General features: G+C 31.1%; 2 protein-coding genes across 2 annotated transcripts; both read left to right on the top strand.

Annotated features, from left to right (window-relative positions):
• The first annotated feature begins 2,852 nt into the window (after window positions 1–2,852).
• Window positions 2,853–6,472, top strand: LOC109819056 (glycerol kinase). The gene is made up of 6 exons (XM_020384643.3): window positions 2,853–3,090; window positions 3,179–3,237; window positions 3,501–3,570; window positions 4,068–4,745; window positions 4,843–5,043; window positions 6,140–6,472. Exons 1-6 carry the CDS (start codon window positions 3,013–3,015, stop codon window positions 6,188–6,190), a joined length of 1,137 nt encoding a protein of 378 aa, XP_020240232.2. The 5' UTR covers window positions 2,853–3,012; the 3' UTR covers window positions 6,191–6,472.
• An 889-nt stretch (window positions 6,473–7,361) lies between these two features.
• LOC109815770 (acireductone dioxygenase 2) lies at window positions 7,362–10,725 on the top strand. Its single transcript, XM_020380568.3, has 7 exons — window positions 7,362–7,518; window positions 8,418–8,529; window positions 8,621–8,715; window positions 9,015–9,129; window positions 9,226–9,350; window positions 10,208–10,278; window positions 10,363–10,725. Exons 1-7 carry the CDS (start codon window positions 7,504–7,506, stop codon window positions 10,427–10,429), a joined length of 600 nt encoding a protein of 199 aa, XP_020236157.1. The 5' UTR covers window positions 7,362–7,503; the 3' UTR covers window positions 10,430–10,725.
• The last annotated feature ends 1,294 nt before the right edge of the window (window positions 10,726–12,019 follow it).

Here is a 12,019-nt window from a genome sequence, read left to right as displayed (position 1 = left end):
CATCACAGACTACAGATACTGGCATATATTTACGTTTGGTAGGCTTTGGGAAAATGTGCGATTCATAACATTTGGTGTTAAGAATTATCAATGATAAATATTTTGAGTTTATAGGGTGGTTATATTTTGTTTGGTTGTCCAAGGTTGAAATACAGTACTTGAAAACATGTTTTGTTGTGTCATCGTAATCGTGTTGTCTTCTTTGTTTGCTTCAACGTCTATAAGTTTCTAAGGTAATATTTATGATTCAGTTAAAGTGGAATAGAATGGAACGAGTTTTTTTTTTTTTTTTTTTTTTTTTTTTTTAATTTTAAAAATCAAGAAACCTTATAAAGTTATTTTTTAATGGATGATAAACGAAATAGAAGTTAAAGATTTGAGTATAACTTTAATTTGTGGTAGTTATGGTTTTAACTTTGATAATCGTAATGAAATTAGAATTCACGATAGCTTGTTCGATTCATTTCTCATGCGAAAAATTTTATTTCAGTAGAGTTTTGGGTTTTTCTTGATTAGTTAGAGCAATATTGGGCTCAGTGTAAATACCCAAACAAAAAGACGGGGAATTTGTTTTAGATAGTTTTTAGTTAGTCTTTTTAGTTTTTTTTTCTTTAAAAAGAAAAGCTTGGCTAAGCCCAGATGTCTTTAAATATGAAACTAACAAATTTTGTGAGAAATACATCAAAATTATGTAATTGTTCTATCGTATAATTCACCTTTTTTTTTTATAAATAAATTGTTTGTTAATTGTTTTGGGACATTTTAGTTAACACCTTGTACATATTACATTGAAGAAAAACTTTAATATATTTTTATTTCCCGTAAAATGTGATTATTTTGATTTTGACACCGTAATTTTTTTTTTCATTTTTATAAAACTTAAAATTATTGTTTTAGTTCTTATTATTATATGATCCTTTTAATTCATTGTGTGATTATTAAAAGGTTATGTGATCATTACAAGTGATATTTACGATTCTATGTGTTATTTTATACGTGATATCTTTATTTTTTTTATATGATTCTTTAAAATAAGTATTATATATACACCTTAAAATGATCATTAGGAACAAAAAATAATGACTTTAAATTATAAGGATGAATTTTTTTTTTTTTAAAAATCAAAATCAAAATTTATTTAATTTACATACACTAAAAATAATGTTTGTAAAATTTAAAAGGATGAAAAATTAAAAAAAAAAGACATTTTTAAGAAATAAAGTTAAAATTCATCTATTTTACATAAATTAAAAATATATTTAAGTAAAAAAAATTAAAAAATTGTGGGATAGTGGCTCCCAAACCCATGGGCATCGATTACACTTTACACACACAAATTCATGATATGAGTTGTTTCTTTTTTACTTTATTTCAAATGATTTGTAATTGTGCATATTATATTAAAAAATAAATTGTGGTATAGTTGCTCCCAAACCAATGAAAATAGATTCGTTCCAGACTCCTGCTGGAATATACTCAATCTAATAATATTATGAAGAGAAGTGCTACATCGTTCAAATCAGTCGATTTATTTTTCAACGCTTAAATTAATGATAATATTAAATTAAAATGTTTTTTTATACGTTAAATCAATTTACAGAAATATAACCTTCAGTATTCGGAGGATTTTTTGGATCATAACTTTTGGAGGTTTAAGCATTTAACTATTATGAAATGGCCAAAATAATGTATGAAATTAATAAAAATATGCTACTTACAGTGTAATCAAGTCTCTACAAGGCATTCCATAAAATATTAATGTGTATGTCCTATAACTTTATGGAAATATCTCACTTAAATTATAATACACAAAATTATTCTAAAAGTTGTAATTCATGCCTATACTACATAATTAGACATTGCAATTCTAATATTAAAACCTACAAAAATTATTTATTAAACTGAAATAGATAGAAGAATTCGTAAAATATAATTGATCCTTTAAATTTGTTAAAAAAAATGATAATTTATAATATAAATTTAATTATTTCATACTTAATTTAAAAAAATATAACAAGACAACACAAATTAACATAAGATGGCAAAAACAAAATGTTTAATTTTTTTATCATTTAATAAATCATAAGACAAATTTTTATCCCAAATAGAAAATATTAAAAAAAATCACTCATGTTTTTATGTTAATAATTAAGTAACATTTAATAAATTTTTTAACAAAATTTGAGTATAAAAACTTCAATTTTTTTGAAATTCAAGACTAAAAAAATAAATATTAAACTTGAAAAATTATAAACAAATTTATCTTAAATTTAAAAAATTAAACATATTTAAACTTTTTATATTTTTTATTTAGTCTTTAACTGTGCTTGTTACCACGACTATCACTACTATCATCATGTTACTATTACGACCACTATTATTATTGATATCATATCACTCTTGTTAACATACTATTATTATTTTTTAATTTTTAAATAATAAAAAATAATATTAAAAATCAATCATATTTACAAAAGTAAAATTCAAATTCAAGATCTTTAGATTTAAAAATGAAATACAATATCAATTAATTAATTAAATATTAATAATTTTAAATATTTTTATTAAATAAAATATAGATATATAAAATTCCTCAATCCCTAATTATTATTATTATTATTATTTTAAAATAATTAATTTAAAAAGGTTGATGCAGTAAATTCTATATTATTTTATTTATATAGTTGACTGTTCACAAAATAGCAGATATGATAAAGTAATTGTCTTAAATGCGTAACAAACTGGATGAATTGATTTGAAATAAAGCATTAGTTTGTGACGTATGCCTCTCTTTATAATTGTTCAAACATCTGGTTTTACGTAATTTAAATGGATGAACTTAATTATGAACTTGTGTTTCCAAAACCTAAGTTGAGTTTAATCCCACTCATTTAGAATTAGAAATTTAAGCAGCATGTTTGGGTCTTTGCAAATAACGAAGGAATATTCCATCACAATTGACTAATAAGACAATAATCTGCACTCTGCAATCTCTGCCTTCCACTTCCACCAATGGCTGCTTCCTCTGTCACCGCCATCACTTCATGCTTTCTTCATCGGCCTCGTTTTTCATCTTCTCCTCTTCTACACGTACTTTTCTCCTTATACCTGCTTTATGCTATTCTCTTTTTCGCTCTTTCCACCTCCATGCTTTTATGCTTACAATTCTTATTTTTAGGACTCGCTGTCTCTAAATAGGAATTTTCACGGATCCTTTTCCTTCAATTCGGGGAGGAGGTACCATCTACACTTCTCTCTCTTTTTTTTATTTTTATTTTTATTTTTTTATTATTATCATTATTCAACTTCGCATCAATTTGGGGGTTTCTTTCAACTTCTCGGGCATGCTTCATTGGAATCAAAGTGGGAAATTTTAATGTATAACTTGCTATTTTCACTCATACTAATACTACCAAGTGTAGCCCCTTAGTCTTGTGTTATATGATACTCATTGTTGAAGCTGTCAATAGTAATTTGGCGTGTTTCAATCCAAAACACAGGAGAACTTTAACGAGTGCAGTCAATCAAGATAGCCTCCTAGGTGTGCTCGGAGAAACAGATTCTCACCAAGTAAGAATAGGGGCACTCTTGCAATTTCATCTTCTCTTTCCTTGCACTGCGCTGATTAGTTTTTGTCTTTTTGAGAAAGTGTACATATTGCTCTTCTAATGATACACGTGTCATTGCAATGGTCTTCCAATTGGTCCACCAAAGATATACATGACATCAATTTGGTTTTTTCATGTCAAATTTTTGCTCAAATTGATCTTTGAAGGGTCAAACTGATGGTTTGTAACCTTTGATTTGAAGGCACACGTGTGATATAAGTAGAGGACTTATTATATGATGCCTATATCTTTGGAGGATCAAGATGGATGCTTACTCTATCGTTTTTCTTATCAAACATGATTCTTACTCTGTAAATTGGTGCTGTTGCTTTAATATTTTTTCCCTTTGGATAATGATTATAATTCATGATTACACAAATTTATGCTTGCATTGTCCTGTTTAGAATTCATGCAATATTAAGTAGTTTGGACACCAATTTGGCTATTCTATATGTGTAGGATGGAAGTAGAACTATTCTCAAGGTACAGGACAAAAGTATTGAAGCGTGGTCACAATTTGCCAAGAGAGTCTCTGGTGAATGGGATGGATTTGGAGCGGACTTCAGTAATGAAGGGAAGGCAATTGAACTGCCGGAGTCGGTGGTGCCGGAAACATACCGGGAGTGGGAGGTCAAAGTATTTGATTGGCAGACTCAGTGCCCCACTCTGGCTGAGCCAGAGGAACGAGTTCTTCAATATAAATCCATTCAGTTACTTCCAACTGTTGGATGTGAGGCTGATGCTGCTACGCAGTACAGCGTGGATGAGAGGAAAGTGGGAGGGGAAAATGGTGGCCTTACTGCCTTTGCTTACCAATCCAGTGGTTCTTATGTTGCCGTCTGGCAACAGAAGGATAACTTACTAGAGTTGGAGTACTGCTTGATCAATCCTCAAGATCGTGAATCGAGGGTTAGGATTATTCAGCTTATCCAGGTATTAAACAACACAGAGATGGTGTTACAGGGTATTAGAGTATTTCGTGAGCAGTGGTATGGGCCATTCAGAAATGGTGATCAACTTGGAGGTTGTGCTATCCGTGATTCTGCCTTTGCTTCTACTGCACCCATGGCTGCTTCAGATGTTGCTGGTATCTGGAAGGGCTCTAAAGCTGTCTCAACTTTTGGTACTCCAAACACTGTGAGTGCAAGGATCTCTCTTAACCTTTCTGGTTTTTATATCTGGATTCTCCTTGTTTTATTGGCTTCATTGCCATGTGCTTCCTATTTAATTCCAGGAGATCTTTCAAGAGCTTTTTGATGACAAAGTGCAGAACTCTGTCAGAGATGGAGACAACAATATATTACTTCCTAAGCAGCTGTGGTGTTCACTTAAACATAGCAAGGAAGGTGAAACTCTTAGTGAAGTGGGATGGCTTTTAGATCATGGGCAGGCAATCACATCAAGCTGCCTATTCTCAAGCACTGCAAAGCCACAGGCAAGTCCCAAGTTACAATAAATAGTTTTTTCTTTATTTATTATAAGTAATGGTAGACTTTTGATAGATATGGAGGATCCGAACGGATCCACTCACATAATATTTAAATCAATAAATGTGTGTGCTGCTCTATTTCTGGGCTCATGAAGTTAATAGCAGGGGATCCACGTTTGGGTATAGAAGCACCAACACTAAAATGTTCGATTGTATTTTTATATTAATCTATAATATTTAGTGGCAAGTCAAACATAGGGGGTTTGGTTCAGTTAGTTGGGTAGCGTGTGAGTGGTTGTATTGTAATCCCTTAGTACTGTATTCAATTCCTACTAGACATGAACCTATTTACAGTAGTGAAAAAAGATGTAGAGAAAAAAGTTGGGGAGATATCAGATATTGGTGGAATAGTTGGGAATAGTATTGTAATCCCTTATCTCAATGTGAATTCTTTACATGTTAGCTGGATGCCCAGCATTGAAAAACAGCACTTGGCGCTGTTTCAAACCAAAAACAAAATGGATATATCAAGTAACAAGAGTAAACAACTATTTTGATGCTTGAATTTAGAAGGTGCTATCATATTGGTTCCTAAAATTAAAAAAAATGTCAAGTAAGTATTTAAATTTAACTATTTGTTATTATTTTAGTCTTTGAATAAATATCAAAATTATGACTTTAGTCACACATTTTTTTTTTAATTTTTTTTTACCAATATAATTGTGAATTTACATTTTAGATATATTTTACAATTTCTTAGTTTGAGGAACTAATATAATAATATTATTTAAATTTAGTAATCAATTTTGGTGTTTTTTTTTGGAGTAGCAAAGATATCACTAGAACAACATTATCAACTTAAAAGGGGTGGGGTTGACTCTTTAGGAGAACACTCTTGATAATTTTTTATTATTTATTTTTTTATTTATTTTATTTTTTTATCTTTCCTTAGGAGAACACTCTTATATGGCAGCGTTGGATTTTTGAAATATATGCTTATATTTTTTTTTTTTTTGTTTGTTGTCATGTTCCAATCAAATCGTTTTGTTGACCGTTCAAGCTGTATTTCTTCTAACATAGTCATGCTCTTCATCTTTGGCAGGAAATATCAATAGCATTAGAAAACAGAGCCTTGGAACACGTACAGCCATAGTGGCAACCCATTTCTGATCCAACTTTGTTTACTTTCTCCTTAAAGACAGTAGTATCCATGGTGATTTAAATACAGATAATGTTTTTTGTACAACAAATTGTATAACAAATTTTATGACTGAGAGAGAGAAAATAAAGACAAGTATAAGATGTAATAAATAATGGAATGGAACGAGATATAGACAAAAAAAAATGTTGTATAAATATTTGTACGAGTTGTTCTTCAAATATAAACATGACAATTTTGCAGCAAAAATTGTATTATTTAAATCATTCATTTTAACTCGTGTACGAGTTCCATTCATTTTATCTTTCATGGTATGTTTCAGTCGTTGGCGTGCATTGTGTTTAGATGCTTTAAACTTACATTGTCATATTCCTTATGCTTTGGTTGGAGAGTAATAAATCAGACCAGAAAGAGAACTTTTGAAATTTGAAAACTTATATTATTTGATTAAACAAAATATGAAAAGAGATGAGAAACAAAAAATAAATATTTCCTTCTTCTACGTTTTAGATTTCAAAATATACCAGTAGTACTCGAATATCACGTGTACTAATTTTAACTTTAAAATAATAATTCATTTGTAGCGTCAATAACTAAAATTTAAAACATCTTAAATAATAAAATAATTTTTAACAATATATTTATGTAGAACAAGTTTACTTGTACAGTATAATATACACGGGGCATGTGGTGTTTTTACTTTTCTGAATACTTAGTTTGTTATTTAAAAAAAATATATGATAAAAATCGAGAATTTTCTTATAAAGATTTCTCTTAAACATGAACATGTTTTTTGTTCCGCCCACTGAAACGCTGAGAATACGAGTCCTCCACTCAATTGACGCAAGCGCTTTAGAAAATCTCCTTGTCCCTAAATTACGATTCTACCACTACAGTTTTTTTAAAAGGAAATCAAATTATTAATTGCATGGTTGGGTTCATACTAATTTTGTTTTTAATTATTAATTTCATGCTCAATGTGGAAAATTATTGTCGGAGTTATTTTGCTTCAAATGATTTTTTTTCTTTATAATTTATCATTAATCTGAAAAACACTATTTGACTACATTATGCATAAAGCCTATTTTTGCAGTGTTATACGAGAAAACTGAAATGAAAATAATTGGACGCGTGTGTGGTTCACATTCCGCGGGTCGAAACAAAAAACAAAAGCAAAAACGTTCACGAACGTGGAAAAGGGTATTTTGGTAAAAGCGGGTGTAGTTGAAGGGTTTATAAATGGCGTAGGCATTAAGCACAGGATTACAAAAAAATCTGATCTAACACAGCCTCGAAAGGTTATTACCATGGTTTCCACCAAGGTATTCTTCTTTCTTTCATTCCATCTACTAGCGTAGGCGTTATGTTATTGCAGATTAAATCATTATGTTAAATTGTTAATGATCGTAGCCTGTACTGAATTCGACTTCGGCTGTTTTGTTTTGTTTTAATAGTTTTTATGAGGAATTATTGATATTTTCGCTAGAAATTTGTGGAAGGAACAGGAGCTATGTTACCAACAAAATTCCTGGGAATTTTGAAGTGGAAATTTTTAAGTAATTAAAGGGTTTTGTGTTTCAAGTGTGAAGTAAAGTAATGAACTTATTGGTGAGGCCGGTTTCGTGTGGATCTACATAGATGCTAGGTTAGGTTCGGATGTTGGTTGTAAAAATTGGATGCTAATCAGGGTTTTGAATAGGTGTAGCTGTGTGAAATTGTGAATAGTCCCTGCCTGCTACAGGGGCTTATACTATCTCGCTATAGAACTTTTGGGGCTGGCCACTATGTAACGCTATCTGGGATTAAAACATTGATACTATCATTGTTCCTTCTCCTTGAGAATTTACTTTTTGTCTTAATGTCTTATAGGGTATTGTTGCATTGGTATGATGATATTTTTAAAGCTAGGTACCTATTTGAAATAGATTTTTCACTTTCCAATTAGTAGTACATTTTTAATCTTGTATATATTGATCATGCACTCAAACCATCAATTCAGTTAGATGTGTACGATTACTCTTGCTACTACATTTTTGGTTGTGGAGAGGTTGTATGAATTCTTCAATAAAAACTTCAGAGAAATAAGAGGAACTATTTTTTGTCAAATGTCATTTTTTGCTTGCGGAGAGATTGTATCAATTCTTAATTCAAAACTGCACAGAAATAAGATGAGCTTTTTATTTATTTTTTTATTTTTTATGTCAAATGTCATTTTTCACAGGATCCACGTGAGGAAGTCATTCAAGCATGGTACATGGATGATAGTGATGAAGATCAAAGGCTCCCCCACCACAAAGAACCCAAGGAGTTTGTCTCATTGGACCAACTTGCTGGTAAGCTTCGTGCTGTATGTGTTGGTTATATTTATGTGCAGATTAAGGGGTTTACACTCACATCTGGTCTCTGGCTTGTGTTAAATTGCAGAACTTGGAGTCCTTAGCTGGAAATTAGATGCTGATAACTACGAAACTGATCCAGAGCTGAAAAAGATTCGTGAAGAACGTGGTTACAACTATATGGTTTGTGATACTAATTTCATTATAATTGTTTGAACTAACTTTTCTACTAAAAATAAAATAAAATAAATATATATATATATATATATATATATATATATAGAGAGAGAGAGAGAGAGAGAGAGAAATATCAACAACATTCAAAGTATAACTATAATTTTAATTTTTTCTGACATTGAGCACTATTTATGTGATGTTTAACATTTTTAAATTTTTTATTTGATGTCTAATATGTTGCATCTTTACATTCTGGCTATGCTTATGCTTTTTAGTAAGTTAACCTGTGGCCCCTTTTTCTGCAGGATGTGTGTGAGGTCTGCCCAGAAAAGTTGCCAAATTATGAACAGAAAATCAAAAGCTTCTTTGAAGAGCATCTTCACACTGATGAGGAGATCCGCTTTTGTGCTGCCGGAACTGGTATGAATTAATTTTCTGCTATACTTTGATATTTTTTGCCGCCTTGCCTAGTAGTGCCTGCCCTGTTAAGTTGCTAAATATCCTGTTTTTCTTTAGGCTATTTTGATGTTAGGGATCGCAATGATGCTTGGATTCGCGTGTGGGTCAAGAAAGGAGGAATGATCATCTTACCTGCTGGAATTTATCATCGCTTTACACTGGATGAGAACAACTACATTAAGGTATGAATTGCATGTTTACAAGTAGTACCTGCACTGCTACTTTTCTGTTGATAATAGAAAAGCATTATTTCCTTATACACTAATATTCTTCTGACCCTTCGTTTGGTGTTTCGAATTTGGTTCTCAGAATACTTTATTACATTGCACCGTGCCCTTTATTGAATTTTTTTGTGACTCTTTTTTGTATATTTTTTAAAGAAAGAAGAACATGATTGCAAAAAAATTGGTTAAGATGAAGGTGGAGCTTGCATAGTTATCAATTAGCAATATAGTGGAACCTCACATCTGGTAGCTGCTACCATTTAATCAAACCGTGGTAATTTTGCATTACATGATAGCGGCCAAAATCTTTACTAAATGGTAGAGTCGTAGAGGATAACTCTGCTGTTCCCTGTTCGTGCCTCAACCTTTGATTTCAAACCTTGATATCTCACACCAATATACGTTTTTCAGCCAGACTCACCCCACTTCTTTTCTGGTCAGGCCCACCTCCAACCTTGTAGTTTAAAAATAGTAGAGATAACAGAGCCATGCTTTACTATGACATGACATATGCGAGATATCTTTGTTTTTTCTTAGGTGTTTTTCACACTAAAAGTTCTTTAGGGTGACAGAGCACAAGGTTCCAATCTAGTAGGGTTTGTTTTTGAGAGGGTACATGAACATGCCTTTACCCCAGACTAGACCCTAACATTGCACCGGCACATTTATCTAATTTATTTGTCACAACACTTCTATAAATTCCATTTCCTTATTTTTCTTGGCCTTCATTTTAATCTTATTGGTAATTCTCATTTTTATATTAATTTTTGCCTACTTTACCTTGTAAGTGCTTCTTACATGATTTTAATGTGCAGGCTTTGCGATTTTTTGTTGGTGAACCAGTTTGGACTCCGTACAATCGTCCACATGACCATCTCCCTGCAAGGTGAGTTAATATATTCAATAGCCTAGTCTGTGAGACAATCAGAGGCTTTTATGTCAATCCTCATAATATGATTTCATTGCGCAGACAACAATATGTCAAGGATTTTGTGGAAAATGGTGTTGCCAATCATGCCGTTGATGCTGCTGCGTAAGATCTGTTTCTGCATGTTCGTATTAGTATAAGTGAAGAGAATAATGGTCTCTTTATTAACGTTTGAAAAAAGAAAATAATGGTCTCTTTAAATGAAAGGGTTTCCGTCTTTTTATCCTCTTGTTTGTGTAGGGGTCTTTTTATCTTATGGTTTGTGTAGGGGACCCTTTAGTCTTCATGTACTATGCCAGTCAGTCAGTGTTGCTGTTGCCTGTCACTGTATAAAGATTGCCTTGTATTATTACCAGATTTGGGGACAGAATAAACATAAATATATGTTAGAATGCGAATGATTTATGTGCTTTGGCTGCATTGAAATTTTACAAAATATATTTCAAGCGGGAACACCTAACCTAAAATTATAGGTATGATAAATAAAAAAACCCTGAAGTATAGGTGACGTCATAGCTGTAGCTGAGTTGTTACGAACAATTTCCGGTACAAATGTATACAAATCTAATTTTAATGGTTATAAAGTTATAAATACCATATTTTTTAAAACTTAAAACAGTTTTTCTAGCCACTTCACTTTTTATCTTTCACGTAACATATCTAATCACGTTTATTATTACTATTCTTTGTATCCTTTAGGACGCCCACGCATCATATTCCGAGTTAGAAAATGAAAAATAAGGCGAGAAATTGGCAGAAATAACTAGGCAGTGAATTTTTTAATGAAGGAAAAATAAAACTATATAGAAGCTAATTAAATGAGGTTCTGTATCTTTCTTTTGATTCCGGTCTTCAATTTCTGTTCGATACGCACAACCTTAAAAGTTAAATTTGAATACATCTAAGTGCTGCAAGTACAGGGCAAGGCAATTGAGTCGGTTCATATACATGCTTATTATGAGCGGATGCTATTTTTAGTCTTCAACGGAATTGGTGGGTAGCGTTTTCAAGATTAGGCATGGTGAGTCTTGGTTAAAATAACAGTGATCATGGAATTGTGATGATGATAGGTTGACGCTAAGTCCAGTTGAGGATGCTCATGATTCATGGGGGTTTAACCCCAAGAAATTACAAAATTATCGATTAAATGTAATTTTGTTTGGGGGGTTCATGCTCCTGCAAGCCTGAATAGATTCAAAGGGTATCGTTTAATCTGTTCAAACCTCTTCATGAGTAGAGTAACACGTTTTGATTTTTAAACCCAATCCATACATACATGCATATTATATATATATTAAATTAAAAATACAAAAGCGTCTATCTTGTCATTTATATTTTTTTCATAGATTCTTTTCATTTATATTAAAAAAATTACAATATTAAATGTTCATGGCTAATTGATCTAACTCGATAAAAGTCGTTTACAATTAAATTGGTTTGATTTGAATTTAAAAAAAATTTATACCAATTCGACAAACTTAACCATAAAATTTAGAATAAATTAGATAATAAATTTAGTCAAATTTAATTTAACTCGACCCATTAACACTTATTTTTTTTAATGGATGATCTTTAAAGTAAAATTTAAAATTGCTTTTAAGAATACAAATATTAGGATAATGCTACAAATTTTCACTTGAGTATGGGTATCTAAAGCTTCCGTCTTATCCTTCCTAATGTAAAAATATATATTATTTTT

Source organism: Cajanus cajan, chromosome 7, assembly GCF_000230855.2.
Source record: "Cajanus cajan strain Asha chromosome 7, NIPB_CcT2T_4, whole genome shotgun sequence".
In the NCBI taxonomy this organism is placed as follows: Eukaryota; Viridiplantae; Streptophyta; class Magnoliopsida; order Fabales; family Fabaceae; genus Cajanus; species Cajanus cajan.
The sequence above is the reverse complement of the archived record's forward strand: the minus strand, read 5'-3'. Positions and strand labels throughout refer to the sequence as shown.